General features: G+C 41.8%; 2 protein-coding genes across 2 annotated transcripts in view; one reads left to right on the top strand and one right to left on the bottom strand.

The window, feature by feature from the left end:
• Positions 1-4,335, top strand: part of hhat (hedgehog acyltransferase) — a 114,416-nt gene extending 110,081 nt beyond the window's left edge. Inside the window, exon 12 of the mRNA XM_045722118.2 lies at positions 2,414-4,335. Coding sequence (XP_045578074.1) covers positions 2,414-2,499 — 86 coding nt within the window. The 3' untranslated portion in view covers positions 2,500-4,335. The remainder of the gene's footprint in view (positions 1-2,413) is intronic.
• Positions 4,336-4,409: 74 nt separating this feature from the next.
• Positions 4,410-14,805, bottom strand: part of LOC106608528 (voltage-gated delayed rectifier potassium channel KCNH1) — an 84,863-nt gene continuing 74,467 nt past the window's right edge. The window contains exons 13-14 of the mRNA XM_082976632.1: positions 13,786-14,196; positions 4,410-13,681 (exon numbers count right to left, since the gene is read on the bottom strand). Coding sequence (XP_082832758.1) covers positions 13,232-13,681; positions 13,786-14,196 — 861 coding nt within the window. The 3' untranslated portion in view covers positions 4,410-13,231. The remainder of the gene's footprint in view (positions 13,682-13,785; positions 14,197-14,805) is intronic.

The following is a 14,805-nucleotide window of genomic DNA, read 5'->3' as shown; positions in this document are numbered from 1 at the left end:
TAACCCCCCACCCTAGCCTGGGGTTGACCAATCAGAAATGCTTGCAGTACAACTGGGCCAATGGCCAAAGAACACAGTATCCTGCTCCAGACGCAATGTACAGGCCAATGAAAATGTCGCTTTGAGTTCAGGACTGACATTCCACAGATTCTAAACAGCTGTTGAACTGAGACCCAACTACTTCATTTTTAGATCTCTCATCCTCTCATCCTCTGCATTGTGTATTTATCTTCAAAATATTCTTCTACACTTTTGGCATTCTCTCAACCAGCTTCATGAGGTAGTCACCTGGAATGCATTTCAATTAACAGATGTGCCTTGTGGAATTTCTTTCCTTAATGTGTTTGAGCCAATCAGTTGTGTTGTGACAAGGTAGGGGTGATATAGAGAAGATATAGAGAAGACTTGGTAAAAGACCAAGTCCGTATTATGGCAAGAACAGCTCAAATAACCAAAGACAAATGACAGCCTATCATTACTTTAAGACGTGAAGGTCAGTCAATTCGGAAAATGTCAAGAACTTTGAAAGTTTCTTCAAGTGCAGTTGCAAAAACCATCAAGCGTTATGATGAAACTGGCTCTCATGAGGACCGCCACATCAAAGGAAGACCCAGAGTTACCTCTGCTGCAGAGGATAAGTTAATTAGAGTTAACTGCAGCCCAAATAAATGCTCAAAGTTCAAGGAACAGACACATCTCAACATCAACTGTTCGGAGGAGACTGCGTGAATCAGGCCTTCATGGTTGAATTTCTGCAAAGAACAACTACTAAAGGACACCAATAAGAAAAAGAGACTTGCTTGGGCCAAGAAACACGAGCAATGGACATTAGACCGGTGGAAATCTGTCCTTTGGTCTGATGAGTCCAAATTTGAGATGTTTGGTTCCAACCACTGTGTCTTTGTGAGACGCAGAGTAGGTGAACGGATGATCTCTGCATGTGTGGTTCCCACTGTGAAGCATGGAGGAGGTGGTGTGGGGGTTCTTTGCTGGTGACACTGTCTGTGATTTATTTAGAATTCAAGGCACACTTAACCAGCATAGCTACCACAGCATTCTGCAGCGATACACCATCCAGTTTGTGCTTAGTGGAACTATTATTTTGATTTTCAACAGGACAATGACCCGACACACCTCCAGGCTGTGTAAGGGCTAAACGTCCCTTTTTCAGGACCCTGTCTTTCAAAGATAATTCGTAAAAATCCAAATAACTTCACAGATCTTCATTGTAAAGGGTTTAAACACTGTTTCCCATGCTTGTTCAATGATCCACAAAACAATTAATGAACATGCACCTGTGGAACGGTCGTTAAGACACTAACAGCTTACAGACGGTAGGCAATTAAGGTCACAGTTATGAAAACCGAGGACACTAAAGAGGCCTTTCTACTGACTCTGAAGAACACCAAGAGAAAGATGCCCAGGGTCCCTGCTCATCTGTGTGAACGTGCCTTAGGCGTGCTGCAAGGAGGCATGAGGACTGCAGATGTGGCGAGGGCAATAAATTGCAATGTCCGTACTGTGAGACGCCTAAGACAGTGCTACAGAGAGACAGGACGGGCAGCTGACCATCCTCGCAGTGGCAGACAACATGTAACAACAACTGCACAGGATTGGTACATCCGAACATCACACCTGCGGGACAGGTACAGGATGGCAACAACAACTGCCCAAGTTACACCAGGAACGCACAATCCCTACATCAGTGCTCAGACTGTCCGCAATAGGCTGAGTGAGGCTGGATTGAGGGCTTGTAGGCCTGTTGTAAGGCAGATCCTCACCAGACATCACCTCACCAGACATCACCGGCAATAACGTCGCCTATGGGCACAAACCCACCGTCGCTGAACCAGACAGGACTGGCAAAAAGTGCTCTTCACTGATGAGTCACGGTTTTGTCGGATTCGCGTTTATCGTCGAAGGAATGAGCCTGTACTCTGGAGCGGGATCGAGGTGGAGGGTCCATCATGGTCTGGGACGGTATGTCACAGTATCATCGGACTGAGCCTGTTGTCATTACAGGGAAGACATCCTCCTCCCTCATGTGGTACCCTTCCTGCAGGCTCATCCTGACATGACCCTCCAGCATGAGAATGCCACCACGCACAGAACGAGCAGTATTGCTGATTTCCTGCAAGACATGAATGTCAGTGTTCTGCCATGGCCAGCGAAGAGTCCGTATCTCAATCCCATCATTTACAACATTAACAATGTCTACACTGCATTTCTGATCAATTTCATGTTTTTTTTATGTACAAAAAAATAGCTTTTCTTTCAAAAACAAGGACATTTCTAAGTGACCCCAGACTTTTGAACGGTAGTGTATTCACTGTGAAATTATGGGTTTACTGTAAACAAGTGAATGTGTATGTGTTGCTGGCCTCTAAGGGTGTCTCTCTCTGTCTCTCTCCAGGTTGGTGTACAGTGGCTCCACCCATGTTAGCCTTCCTCTATTGCTTTGCCCAGATCGGACTGGAGTGGGAACACAACCCACCCTAAATCACCAACCACACAGAGACTGTTGGAAGGGAGGCAGAACTCACCCTAATGCACCAACACACAGTGCTGACTCTGCTATGTGGGGAGAACAACCCACCTTAAACCACCCCACAGTGGACTCAGGTAGCCTAGTGTTTAAGAGCGTTAGGCCAGTAACCAAAATGTTGCAGGTTCGAATCCTGAGCTGACTAGGTGACAAATCTCTGTGCCCTTGAGTAAGGCACTTAAACCCAAATTGACCCTGTAAGTCGCTCTGGATAAGAGCCTCTGCTAAATGACTTAAATGTAAGTGGACTCTGCCATGTGGGGAGAAAAACCCACTGTAACCACCCCACAGTGCACTCTGCTATGTGGGGAGAGCAAACCTGTCCTTTACTACCCACCCACAGTGGGGACTACCAATGAGACCTGCTGAGGAAGACACTGGACCCATGTACGTATGTGATTATAAGAAAGTGACTACAGTATAAGAAACCTGTCCGTCAAACTACCTGTACCTATGAGAACTGCTGCTTAATATTTGGGTGCATAGAGTAAAACACATATATGAAAAACCAATGGATGCTGTTCAGTGGTAATTTGTTGATAACCAGACAGTGAGGCTTGCAGTATCCAACCTTGGATGTTTTGGATCTGTTTAACCCCAAAATCAGCATTATACATCTCCTGGAATGGAATGGCTGAAAGCACCTCAGTATATTCCTTTGACTGCGCTAATCCTGTATCTGTCTCATAGCACTAAAGGGATCAGCAGATCTGTGTCAGTTTAACTAACATGTAGGGTCGGGGGAGAAAACCCTGCTAATTAGACTAGCCTATCACTACTCTGAAAGGGTTTTAGGTCACATCCAAAGATGGCATCCTATTCCCTAGCTAGTGCACTACTTTTGACCAGGGGCAATAGGACTCAGGTCAAATGTAGTGCACTATATAGGGATCTATTTGAGACACAAGCTTAAATGGGTCTTATGACATCCCGAGAATCCAATAATCCAGTCAAGAAGAGAATACGATCTGCAGCGTTAAATCTTAAACAGTTTATGATAAGAAACCCGCCACACAACTCTTTGTGACGGATTACAAGTATAGCAATAATTTCATCACACGTAAAGGTTGCTTCAAAGGGTGCCCCATGTTAGTGTTAGTCATGTAGGCTGTTCTTACTAATAATGTGCTTGTATAGAGGCAGTTCGTCACCCAGTGAGCCGGCCCTAATCTTTAGGTTGGCAGTGACTGACCTTGGTTCTACATGGGCCATTGTCTGTTCCTCTGTCACTGGATCCCTCACTCCCTTTTTTTCTCTTTCACTTTGTTTCTCTTTCTCTCTGTGTCCGACTGAGTCTCTCTATGTGGATATCTTTCTCTCTCCATCTCTGTCAGGAATGAGGGCCCGGTGTGGTGTTAATTGGATGTTAATGTGACGTTTTTAATCAGGCGCTCTAGCGTTCAGTAAATATGCTGCTCCTTCAGGAGGCAGCCAGGCTATGCAGGTGTTATCTAGCTTGTCTGTGTCTTACCTAACATGATTGGCTGGAATGGAATAAATGGAACGGTATCAAACATGTAAACCACATGTTTAACTCCGTTCCATTAATCCATTCTGGCCATTACAATGAGCCTGTCCTCTATAGCTCCTCCCACCAGCCTCCTCTGCTATCACTGTACTATAAGTGTGAGATGATGCATGTGCAAGGGTTTGTTCTTCTACTGTTGATGATGATAGGAGACTGTCCTGTATCTTATCATTGTTATAATGGTGGCTTCACCTATTGACATGGAACTTTGTCTACTTACATTTTTTCCCCATCGAATAAAGTTATTTCTTCAACAACACAATTGTGTTTGAAATGACCATGGTCTCATTTAAACGAAATTAACAAAAAAAACTTCTAAACCAAACAGCCGACGGCTATGTATAAAATATTTATTATAAATAGTATTTTACAAATACTCTCATTTGTGCTTGCAATTACATTTACAGTATCATATGAATATCGTGACATGTGCATAAATCACATTACTGTCCTCATTATATATTTATATTAATGGTTGATCTTTTAGTAACACTTTACTTGAAGGGTAATTACATAAGTACTTCATTACCCATATACTGCATTCATAAGCAGTACCTTTACTAAATGCTTGTCAACTGTCAACAAGTCCTTATGCATGTACCCTTCAAGTGTAACCAATAGTCTCTCTCTCTCTTCACATGACATTAAAGTAGTATGTACATACACAGTGGTACTAGGCAGCTCCCCTGAACTGACCACAAAAATAGTTTCACGTTGTTTAAACATGTCTGAAGTAATCATGCTCATGTTTTAAAGAAATCAACAGAGCATAGCCGCGGGAAGATGAATGGGGTGGGGGTGCTGAACATTTAGTTTTGTCTGCGCTACAGACAGCTATTTCGGTCTGCTAATACAGGACTAGTGAAGGCCCAGTGCACTACTTTTGTGCGAGTTCAATTTTTTTTTCAGGGGGTGAATTACTTTTTGCGGCTATGCAACAGAGAATCAATCAGCTTAAGGTTTTTTTGGTGCATTATGGGACTTGGGTGTGTGTGGCTGGGAGTCTGGGCCTAGGACTTTAAAAACAAGGTGTTGGTACATGATTAGGTTTTACTGACCAGGCTCATGCATGGAAAGGTTTCATCCCAAATGGCACCCTATTCCCTATATAGTGTACTAATGTTGACCAGGTGACCTATAGGGAATAGAGTGCCATTTGGGATGCACTCGAGGACTAGCTGAATAGCTGGTAGGATCTTTCTCAATTGTCTAAAATGTCCGGCCTCTCCTTTATCGCACTGATCTGAAAGAACTGACCACGTTAAGAGCTTCCGCCATATTATTTTCATCTTTCAAGTCTTTTCCAATCAGTGTAGATAAAGTGATTTTTTGTTGTTGTTGTGTGCAATCAAGATAGAGCCCCAGATGACTCGGTCTCGAATTGTGATGCTATTCATCAGGGCTCTCAATTGTTCTAAACGAAACTTCTCCTCTGTGATATCACCACAAGAAAGACCAACACAGAGGGTTATCCATTAATGCCATGGTACATGTTCCACCAATTATTTTCCAAAAGAGAAAAAAACAGATGAACTAAGCCAAGAATAAATAAATTTTTACCCTCAAATGTATCAAATATTGTACACATGCATCAATGCAGCTGGCACAAGGATGTACATCAAGTTTCCATAAAAGTGTGGTAAATGCATGTACATTTGAATAAGCATGTGATTTTAGGTAAACATCATGAAGAATAAATGTACATTAACAATATGCACCAACCAAATGACATCATTGTTGTTACCCATTTTGGGAGAGTATCAATTAACAAAATCATGCTATAATATTTTGAAACATTTGAGCATTGCAGTGCATAGAGTACAGTGTCATTCTTCTCAATAATAACACAACATCCCCTTACTCAGGCACTGGCCCCTTAAACATTATTATACTATACTGCATGTGAAGCTATACGTGTTAAAATAATAAACAAGCTGTTGACTTCTCCATATCATGGAGACCTGAACGCGTACATTCTGTTAACACATCAACGGCAATACACAATTATTGTTTACCAATGACGGCAACACGTGCAATCACCTAATTTCATTGGTGAGTAATGTAGTGCATACTTAACTTCATTCTTAAGTATGTTAAATCAAAGTATGTTTAAGGGCTGGATTCAACCCTTATTGTGGAAGATATGTGTTATAGCGCAATTGAAATTGAAAGAATTTCCGATTGAGCCAACATATGCAGCGTCTACTGTGAAAGCAGTCTCCACGAACATGGGAACATTGCCTTTAAATTTTAATCACGCTATAGCACGGATCTTCCACAATACGGATTTAGTCTAGGCTTAAGTAAAGTGTGTGTGCATTTCTTTCCAACTTGCTTGATAATAGTAACACATTTACATTAGTAGGGGTCATTTGGGCCAGCAGTAAACAATCATAACTGTATTGTTTACAGCACGTGTCAAACTCATTCCACAGAGGGCAGTGTCCGCTCACCTGGTTTTCTAGGTCTTAATTGAAAGGAAAAAACAAAAACGTGCAGACACTAGGCCCTTCATGGAATGAGTTTCACACCCCTGGTTACAGGGTAACACTTAACTTAAAGGAATAATCCACTCCAAATCTTTAGTTTTTTCATTAGTCCACTTGATACAGACTCATGATTATGTGGCAAGTGATGATGATGTGGCAAGTTACACTTTGCTTCTTGAAAGTCCAATCTTAACTTAACTGATCTTATGTTGACTGATGACATGTAAACCCATTTTGGGACTGTATCAACATTGGAAATACCAAAAGAGTTGTTGAGTGGATGATTCATTTAACTCCAACACGTATAATGCATGATATTGTTATAATGTAATATAATACTTGCAATAAGCTTATGAACGATCCCCTTATGTCTTACCTCATAATTATCCTAAATGCATAACTGCTATTTTCCCCAAAAATGCTTAATATACATGCATAAAATAGCTTATAAAACAAGTCACAAAGCACTTGACATGTTGGCTTTACGTAAAGTGTTTCTGTTAACTACAAATAATATCTGTCCAGGATCGCAATTATACTATTGTCTAAGTGAAGACCCTCCACATTCCATGTTGTGTACGGTCAAAAGATAAATATGGTAACATTCATAAGTCGTAGTTTCCATAAGATTCCAGCATGGACAAATGATAAAAATCAGGACTTTTGAAAGAACTAACATGAAGAGCTGCTGCTTGCGTACAGGAGCTGATCTCAGAACGCTAGTTATGTAAGCAAGCTCTTAGTGGAGTACAGGACAGTCCAAAATAAAAACACTGTACGAGACTTATTCACTCGTAAGTGAAAGAAAACCCATTCGTGCCCCTTTAATCTCTATATATTTATTTATTTATTTTATTTCACCTTTATTTAACCAGGTAGGCAAGTTGAGAACAAGTTCTCATTTACAATTGCGACCTGGCCAAGATAAAGCAAAGCAGTTCGACAACATACAAAAACACAGAGTTACACATGGAGTAAAACAACATACAATCAAAGATGCAGTAAAAAAATAAACAAAAAATTAAAAAAATTAAAAAAAATAAGACTATATACAATGTGAGCAAATGATGTGAGATAAGGGAGGTAAAGGCAAAAAAAATGCCATGGTGGCAAAGTAAATAAAGTATAGCAAGAAAAACACTGGAATGGTAGATTTGTAGTTTGAAGAAAGTTCAAAGATAAAATATAAATATAAACACCTAGCGATGCACATTTTCTAAAACCCAGGTTCTGTAAACATTGTATACTGTTATCGTAATGGTTTTGTTCAAAATATATACAGTGACAAGAAAAGGTATGTGAACCCTTTGGAATTGCCTGGACTTCTGCATTAATTGGTCATAACATTTTATCAGATCTTCATCTAAGTCACAACAATAGACAAACACAGTCTACTAACCTAATAACACACAAACAATTATATGTTTTCATGTCTTTATTGAAATACACCGTGTAAACATTGACAGTGCAGGGTGGAAAAAGTATGTGAACCCTTGGATTTAATAACTGGTTGACCCTCCTTTGGCAGCAATAAACTCAACCAAATGTTTTCTGTAGTTGTAGATCAGACCTTCACAACAGTCAGGAGGAATTTTGGATCATTGTCTTTGCAAAACTGTTTCAGTTAAGTAATATTCTTGTGATGTCTGGTGTGAACCGCACTCTTGAGGTCATGCCACAGCATCTCAATCGGGTTGATGTCAGGACTCTGACTGGGCCACTCCAGAAGGAGTATTTTCTTCTGTTGAAGCCATTCTGTTGTTGATTTACTTCTGTGTTTTTGGTCGTTGTCCTGTTGCATCACCCAACTTCTGTTGAGCTTCAATTGGCAGACAGATAGCCTTACATTCTCGTGCAAAATGTCTTGATAAACTTGGGAATTCATTTTTCTGTCTGATGGCAAGCTGTCCAGGCCCTGGGGCAGTAAAGCAGTCCCAAACCATGATGCCCCTTTCACCATACTTTACAGCTGGGATGAGGTTTTGATGTTTGTGTTCTGTGCCTTTTTTTCTCCACACATAGTGTTGCGTGTTCCTTCCAAACAACTCAACTTTAGTTGTTTCATCTATCCACAGAACATACAGGTGCTCTTTTGCGAACTTCAGACGTGTAGCAATGTTTTTTTTGGACAGCAATGGATTCTCCGGTGATGTCCTCCAATGAACACCATTCTTGTTTAGTGTTTCACATATCATAGACTCGTCAACAGAGATGTTAGCATGTTACAGAGATTTCTGTAAGTCTTTAGCTGACACTCTAGGATTCTTAACTGCAAGAGCACAGCGCAGAATGCTCAATGAGGTTATCTTTGCAGGACGGCCACTCTTAGGGAGAGTAGCAACAGTGCTGAACTTTCTCCATTTATAGACAATTTGTCTTACTGTAGACTGATCAACATCAAGACTTTAAGAAATACTTTTGTAACCCAAATCTTAATCTTAGGTCTTCTGAGATCTCTTTTGTTCGAGGCATGATTCACATCAGGAAAGGCTTCTTGTGAATAGCAAACTGTTTTTTATAGGGCAGGGCATCTCTAACCAACATATCCAATCTCGTCTCATTGATTAGACTCCAGGTTAGATGACTCCTGCCTCCAATTAGCTTTTGGAGAAGTCATTAGCCTAGGGGTTCACATACTTTTTCCAACCTACACTATGAATGATGTATTCAATATAGACAAGAAAAATACAATCATTTGTGTGTTATTAGTTTAAGCACACTGTTTGTCCATTGTTGTGAATTAGATCAACATCAGATCAAACTTTACGTCAAATGTATGCAGAAATTCAGGTAATTTCAAAGGGTTCACACTATTTTTCTTGCCACTGTATTTGAAATAATTTAAGGCGAAATAAGGTAACAGGCTAATAGCCTAATGTAACACGATCACAATATGGGTTTGATTTAGTTAATGCATTGTTACTACAGAGAGAGACCTGTTTTGTTTTTGCCCTCTTATTTTGTAAAATACAGTTGAAGTCGGAAGTTTACATACACCTTAACTCCGTTTTTCACAATTCCTGACATTTAATCCTAGTACAAATTCCCTGTCTTAGGTCAGTTAGGATCACCACTTTATTTCAAAAATGTGAAATGTCAGAATAATAGCAGAATTTTTTATTTATTTCAGCTTTTATTTCTTTCATCACATTCCCAGTGGGTCAGAAGTTTACATACACTCAATTAGTATTTGGTAGCATTGCCTTTAAATTGTTTAAATAGGGTCAAACATTTCGGGCAGCCTTCCACAAGCTTCCCACAATAAGTTGGGTGAATTTTGGCCCATTCCTCCTGACAGAGCTGATGTAACTGAGTCAGGTTTGTAGGCCTCCTTGCTCACACACATTTCTTTCAGTTCTGCCCACACATTTTCTATAGGATTGAGGTCAGGGCTTTGTGATGGCCACTCCAATACCTTGACTTTGTTGTCCTTAAGCCATTTTGCCACAACTTTGGAAGTATGCTTGGGGTCATTGTCCATTTGGAAGACCCATTTGTGACCAAGTTTTAACTTCCTGACTGATGTCTTGAGATGTTGCTTCAATATATCCACATCATTTTCCTTCCTCATGATGCCATCTATTTTGTGAAGTGCACCAGTCCCTCTTGCAGCAAAGCACCCCCACAACATGATGCTGCCACCCCCGTGCTTCACGGTTGGGATGGTGTAGTGTTCCTCAGCTTGCAAGCCTCCCCCTTTTTCCTCCAAACATATTATCATTATGGTCAAACAGTTCTATTTTTGTTTCATCAGACCAGAGGACATCTTTGTCCCCATGTGCAGTTGCAAACCATAGTCAGGCTTTTAAGGCGGTTTTGGAGCAGTGGCTTCTTCCTTGCTGAGCGGCCTTTCAGGTTATGTCGATATAGGACTCGTTTCACTGTGGATATAGATACTTTTGTACCTGTTTCCTCCAGAATCTTCACAAGGTCCTTTGCTATTGTTCTGGGATTGATTTGCACTTTTCACACCAAAGTACGTTCATCTCTAGGAGACAGAATGTGTCTCCTTCCTGAGCGGTATGACGGCTGCGTGGTCCCATGGTGTTTATACTTGCGTACTATTGTTTGTACAGATGAACGTGGTACCTTCAGGCATTTGGAAATTGCTCCCAAGGATGAACCAGACTTGTGGATGTCTACAATTTTTTTTCTGAGGTCTTGGCTAATTTCTTTTGATTTTCCCATGATGTCAAGCAAAGAGGCGCTGAGTTTGAAGGTAGGCCATGAAATACATCCAGTCAATTGGAGGTACACCTCCAATTAACTCAAATGATGTCAATTAGCCTATAAGAAGCTTCCAAAGCCATAACATCATTTTCTGGAATTTTCCAAGCTGTTTAAAGGCACAGTCAACTTAGTGTATGTAAACTTCTGACCCACTGGAATTGTGATACAGTGAATTAATCTGTCTGTAAACAATTGTTGGGAAAATTACTTGTGCCATGCACAAAATAGATGTCCTAACCGACTTGCCAAAACTATAATTTGTTAACAAGAAATTTGTGGAATGGTTGAAAAACGAGTTTTAATGACTCCAACCTAAGTGTATGTAAACTTCCGACTTCAACTCTACATACTTTATTAAGACAATTTGTCACTAATAAATTGCATGAATTGAAAGTGAAAACTTAATGGAGTGCGGTGTTGCAGCTGTCTGTTTCTAGCCATTTGCGGGCTATGTAGCACATTTCAGCTGTTATGTAGCCCAATGAAAACACAACCATTAGTGGAGACCTCACCTGACTAATAATGAACTACATGTATATGTAATGAAGCTGGTTTAGTAAACCCCACTCACGGGATGAGTAACCTTGCCTGAGACCTGAAGACTCGCGTTGGCTTACCGAACTAATGCCTAGGCTTATGCTCAGGCTAACACTGTCTTGTGGCAAACCAAACGCCAGTTGGTCCCATATAGTGATGGGAGGAACTTTGGCAGCAGTTAACATTAAGATCATAATATTTTCAAATATTAACATGATACTGCTAGGGTGTGATTAGGCTTAGGTCTCAAATGAATGAAACCCATTGACAGTGCCCACATCACTGAAGATGAGAGAACTTTGGCACAGCTAGGTTCCAATTAATGAAAGTTCCGGACAGAAGGAGATCTACATGTCCTGGATATAAATTGGATTTAAAAAATGTACATCGATTACTAGGCCTCAAAGTTCTGTTTGCCTTTGATATTCAGTAATGGAGTTCCAAGCATGAGCATTCAGTAGGCTAGCCTACGGAAAACTGCAATGCCAAACAGTAATGTATGTCGATCAACGCAAGTCATACTTTGCAGTGAAGTGTCTTGAAAAAGTATTTTTTTGGAAGACCCAGTTACACAGTAAATGTTGAAATACTTTTTCTATTCGTTTCACATGTACAGTGTCAGAGAGCCACGTTTGACAAACATAAACTAAGAATCAGTTAAATAATACAACCTCCACATGCAAACAACACAACATGTCGCCATGATGGAGCGTTGTTAGTGCAACTGACGCAGTTCCTTAAGAGTAATTCCCAGCACTGTAACCATCGGCCAAGAATAAAGACGAACCAGTCAACAAAGGTGGTTGTTTGTTGGTTTCTTGGCTATAGATAGCAGTTCTCTGTTCGATCTGATAAGACATACGGTGATGGTCAGTCAGTCTAAAAGGGGGTCGGAGTTCTTTCAAAAGACCATGCTGGTCTTTGATTGGCCAGTCAGGGTTCTCTGCACACAGACCAAAAGATTGATTGGTTGAAACCTAATGGTCCTGAGCTCTGATTGGTCAACACAGCCTCCGTCTGGCTTAAAGAAGATGGCTACAAGGTGATCCAATGATGACAGAGTACAGTAGTAAAAACAACCTACTGTAATATGTTCTGTGAACCATCTGTGTGTAATGCATTGTCAGGAGCAAGATCTATATTGAATGCTTATAGCAAGTGCAAAGCTCAATATACAGTATCACCTGTGCTGAATGCTCCTATAGCCTTTTTGTATTTATAAAGGCAACACCAAGGTATACATAAAGTCTTGTAAAGTATTACACGGTGATAGAATGACATTGTGAATGCATACAGAATGCATTGTGCACTGGTGGTTCAAAGATAGTGGAAAAGCAAAAGATGGATTCACCCCTTATAGATACCTTACTCTGAGAACCACTAAAGATAGTGGTCCCATTGGAGATCTACAAGGATAATGACGGTGAATATTAATGAATTCGTTGCTGCTCTGCTCTTGAACTCCATGGACTGGTGGAAAAAAGTAGCAACTTAAATATGCAGACCAGGAGAACACAAGAGTACAGCTGTGAACCTGTGTCTGTGGGTCACAGAGAGGGTAGCCAAACCCATGGTGGTCTAAAGGTCACTTCAGTGCACCTAGACCCCTTTCACTGCTCACACCCCAGATTCTCCAAAATGACCGACGGGTTCAACTCCAAGGTTCCATAGCCCACGGGTAAAACCACCAGATCCTCTTTAAATTAACAGCATCGTAGCTCCATCATCTGCTGCTTTCACAGGCATTGGCAAGGTGAGGGCCAATAAATGGCCTCAGCTGAGATACACCAACAACTCCCAGAATCTGTGGCCCTGTGACCAAATTGCCCAGCATTGGGACAATAAAGATTTTCTGAATCTGTTGCCTGTCTTCACACGCTCAACGTCAGTCCCTTTTTGCTTCTACGAAAATATGTCCTCCTTGTCCGAGTCTGGTGTGGTGGGTCTAGAGATCTCAAAAAGAGGCTTCGGGGAGCTGGGAGCTCTCCTTTGGACCTTGAGGAGCTTCAGAGCCTCTGCTAGCTGGGCCTCCAGGCCAGCCATACGGGTGTTTAAGGCCTTCAAGTCCTCTTTGAGCTCCAGCTTGAGCTCTAGAACAGAAGCCTGGAGAGTCTGCTCTGGGATGGGGTAGAATGCGTGCTGCTTGGCCACTTCAGGGGGTGCAACAGGGCTGCGGTCCTGTGGCGTGGTGCCTGTGGTGCGGGAGCTGTCCCCCACGTTGTCTAGACGCAGATCGCTCTTGGTGATGCCGCTGTCCCACGAGTCGGTTTTCTTCAGCGAGGTCTGGGACTCGTGGGCTGCCCCTGCCTTAGTCCGCTCAGGTAGCGTCTCCATGGACTCTGCTTTGGACACCTTGGAAATTAAGAACAGAATGTATTAATGAAGATGGCTGGATTCAACCGAGGCACGTTCTCGACAAACTGTGAATCCTGGCCTAAATATTTTAGGTTTCATACCTTGTTCCAGTTGGACTCCTTGGTCATGGAGTCCTTGAAGCGTCCCCAGCCTTTGACCTTGGCCGGCTCGAACACTCGGAGAGACGGGGCCTGGAGCTTGGCTTTGTCTGACGGGCTGGAGATTGTGGAGGCCAAAATGGGTGTGGCTGGGCTTTCGGTAACAGTGACAATGCTGGTGGTGGCGATGATTTCATGGATGGGAGTGGGCTCGACATTCACGGTTTGACCTCTCTCCATGTCATCGGATGGGTTGGCCCGCTCCTGATGTATACGGGCCTCCTTCTGCTGACGGAACCGCTGGAAGAGCCGACGCACGGGGTGGTCCGGCGGGAGATTGAGGGGTGCTTCATTCTTTCGTCTCAGGCGCTCCTCTTCCTCCCGTTTCACATCGCTGATTTTTCTGAACACAATCTGTAGAGAGACAAGACTCTTGATTAGTTAAATTAAACTTGTTTTTGTTTGCACGTACTCTACGATAACTTGCCTGAGGACAGAACTCTGATACCATGAACTCAATCCTGTGTTATGTAGCCTATGCTGTGAGTTGGCTGGGTCGTCTAACCTAACCAGAGGTTGCTGAAATGAACCAAATAACCTGAATATGCACTTTAAAACAGTCTGTCTAGGTAAGTGAAAAACCATGTAAATGTGTGTATAGTGAACTACGTTCTGCACCAAATTCAGCTTTGTTCGATGAGCCTCTCTGACAGGTACGACTATCACGCAGGTAAGTACCTAAAGTAGGTAAGCATACAGCAATGGCGCTTAAGGCATGAAAGTGGAGGTACAGTGCTGCACACCCCCCTCATCACTAATTTAAACCCATTTTACAGAAAACACAGCAAATAATGCCTTTTGCTGAGTCCCTCAAAGGAAATCATGAAATATAAATGGCTTCTCTCGTTTCTAGCGCCAGTGAATTTTTCTCTACTGAAACTCATTCATTCTTTAGTAGACCATTAACCAAAACACAAAGCAGACATTTTAGCTTATTCTGGGTGACATTTTGATGAGAGAGAA

This window comes from Salmo salar, chromosome 01 (genome assembly GCF_965601325.2).
Source record: "Salmo salar chromosome 01, fSalSal1, whole genome shotgun sequence".
NCBI lineage: Eukaryota > Metazoa > Chordata > Actinopteri > Salmoniformes > Salmonidae > Salmo > Salmo salar.
The sequence above is the reverse complement of the archived record's forward strand: the minus strand, read 5'-3'. Positions and strand labels throughout refer to the sequence as shown.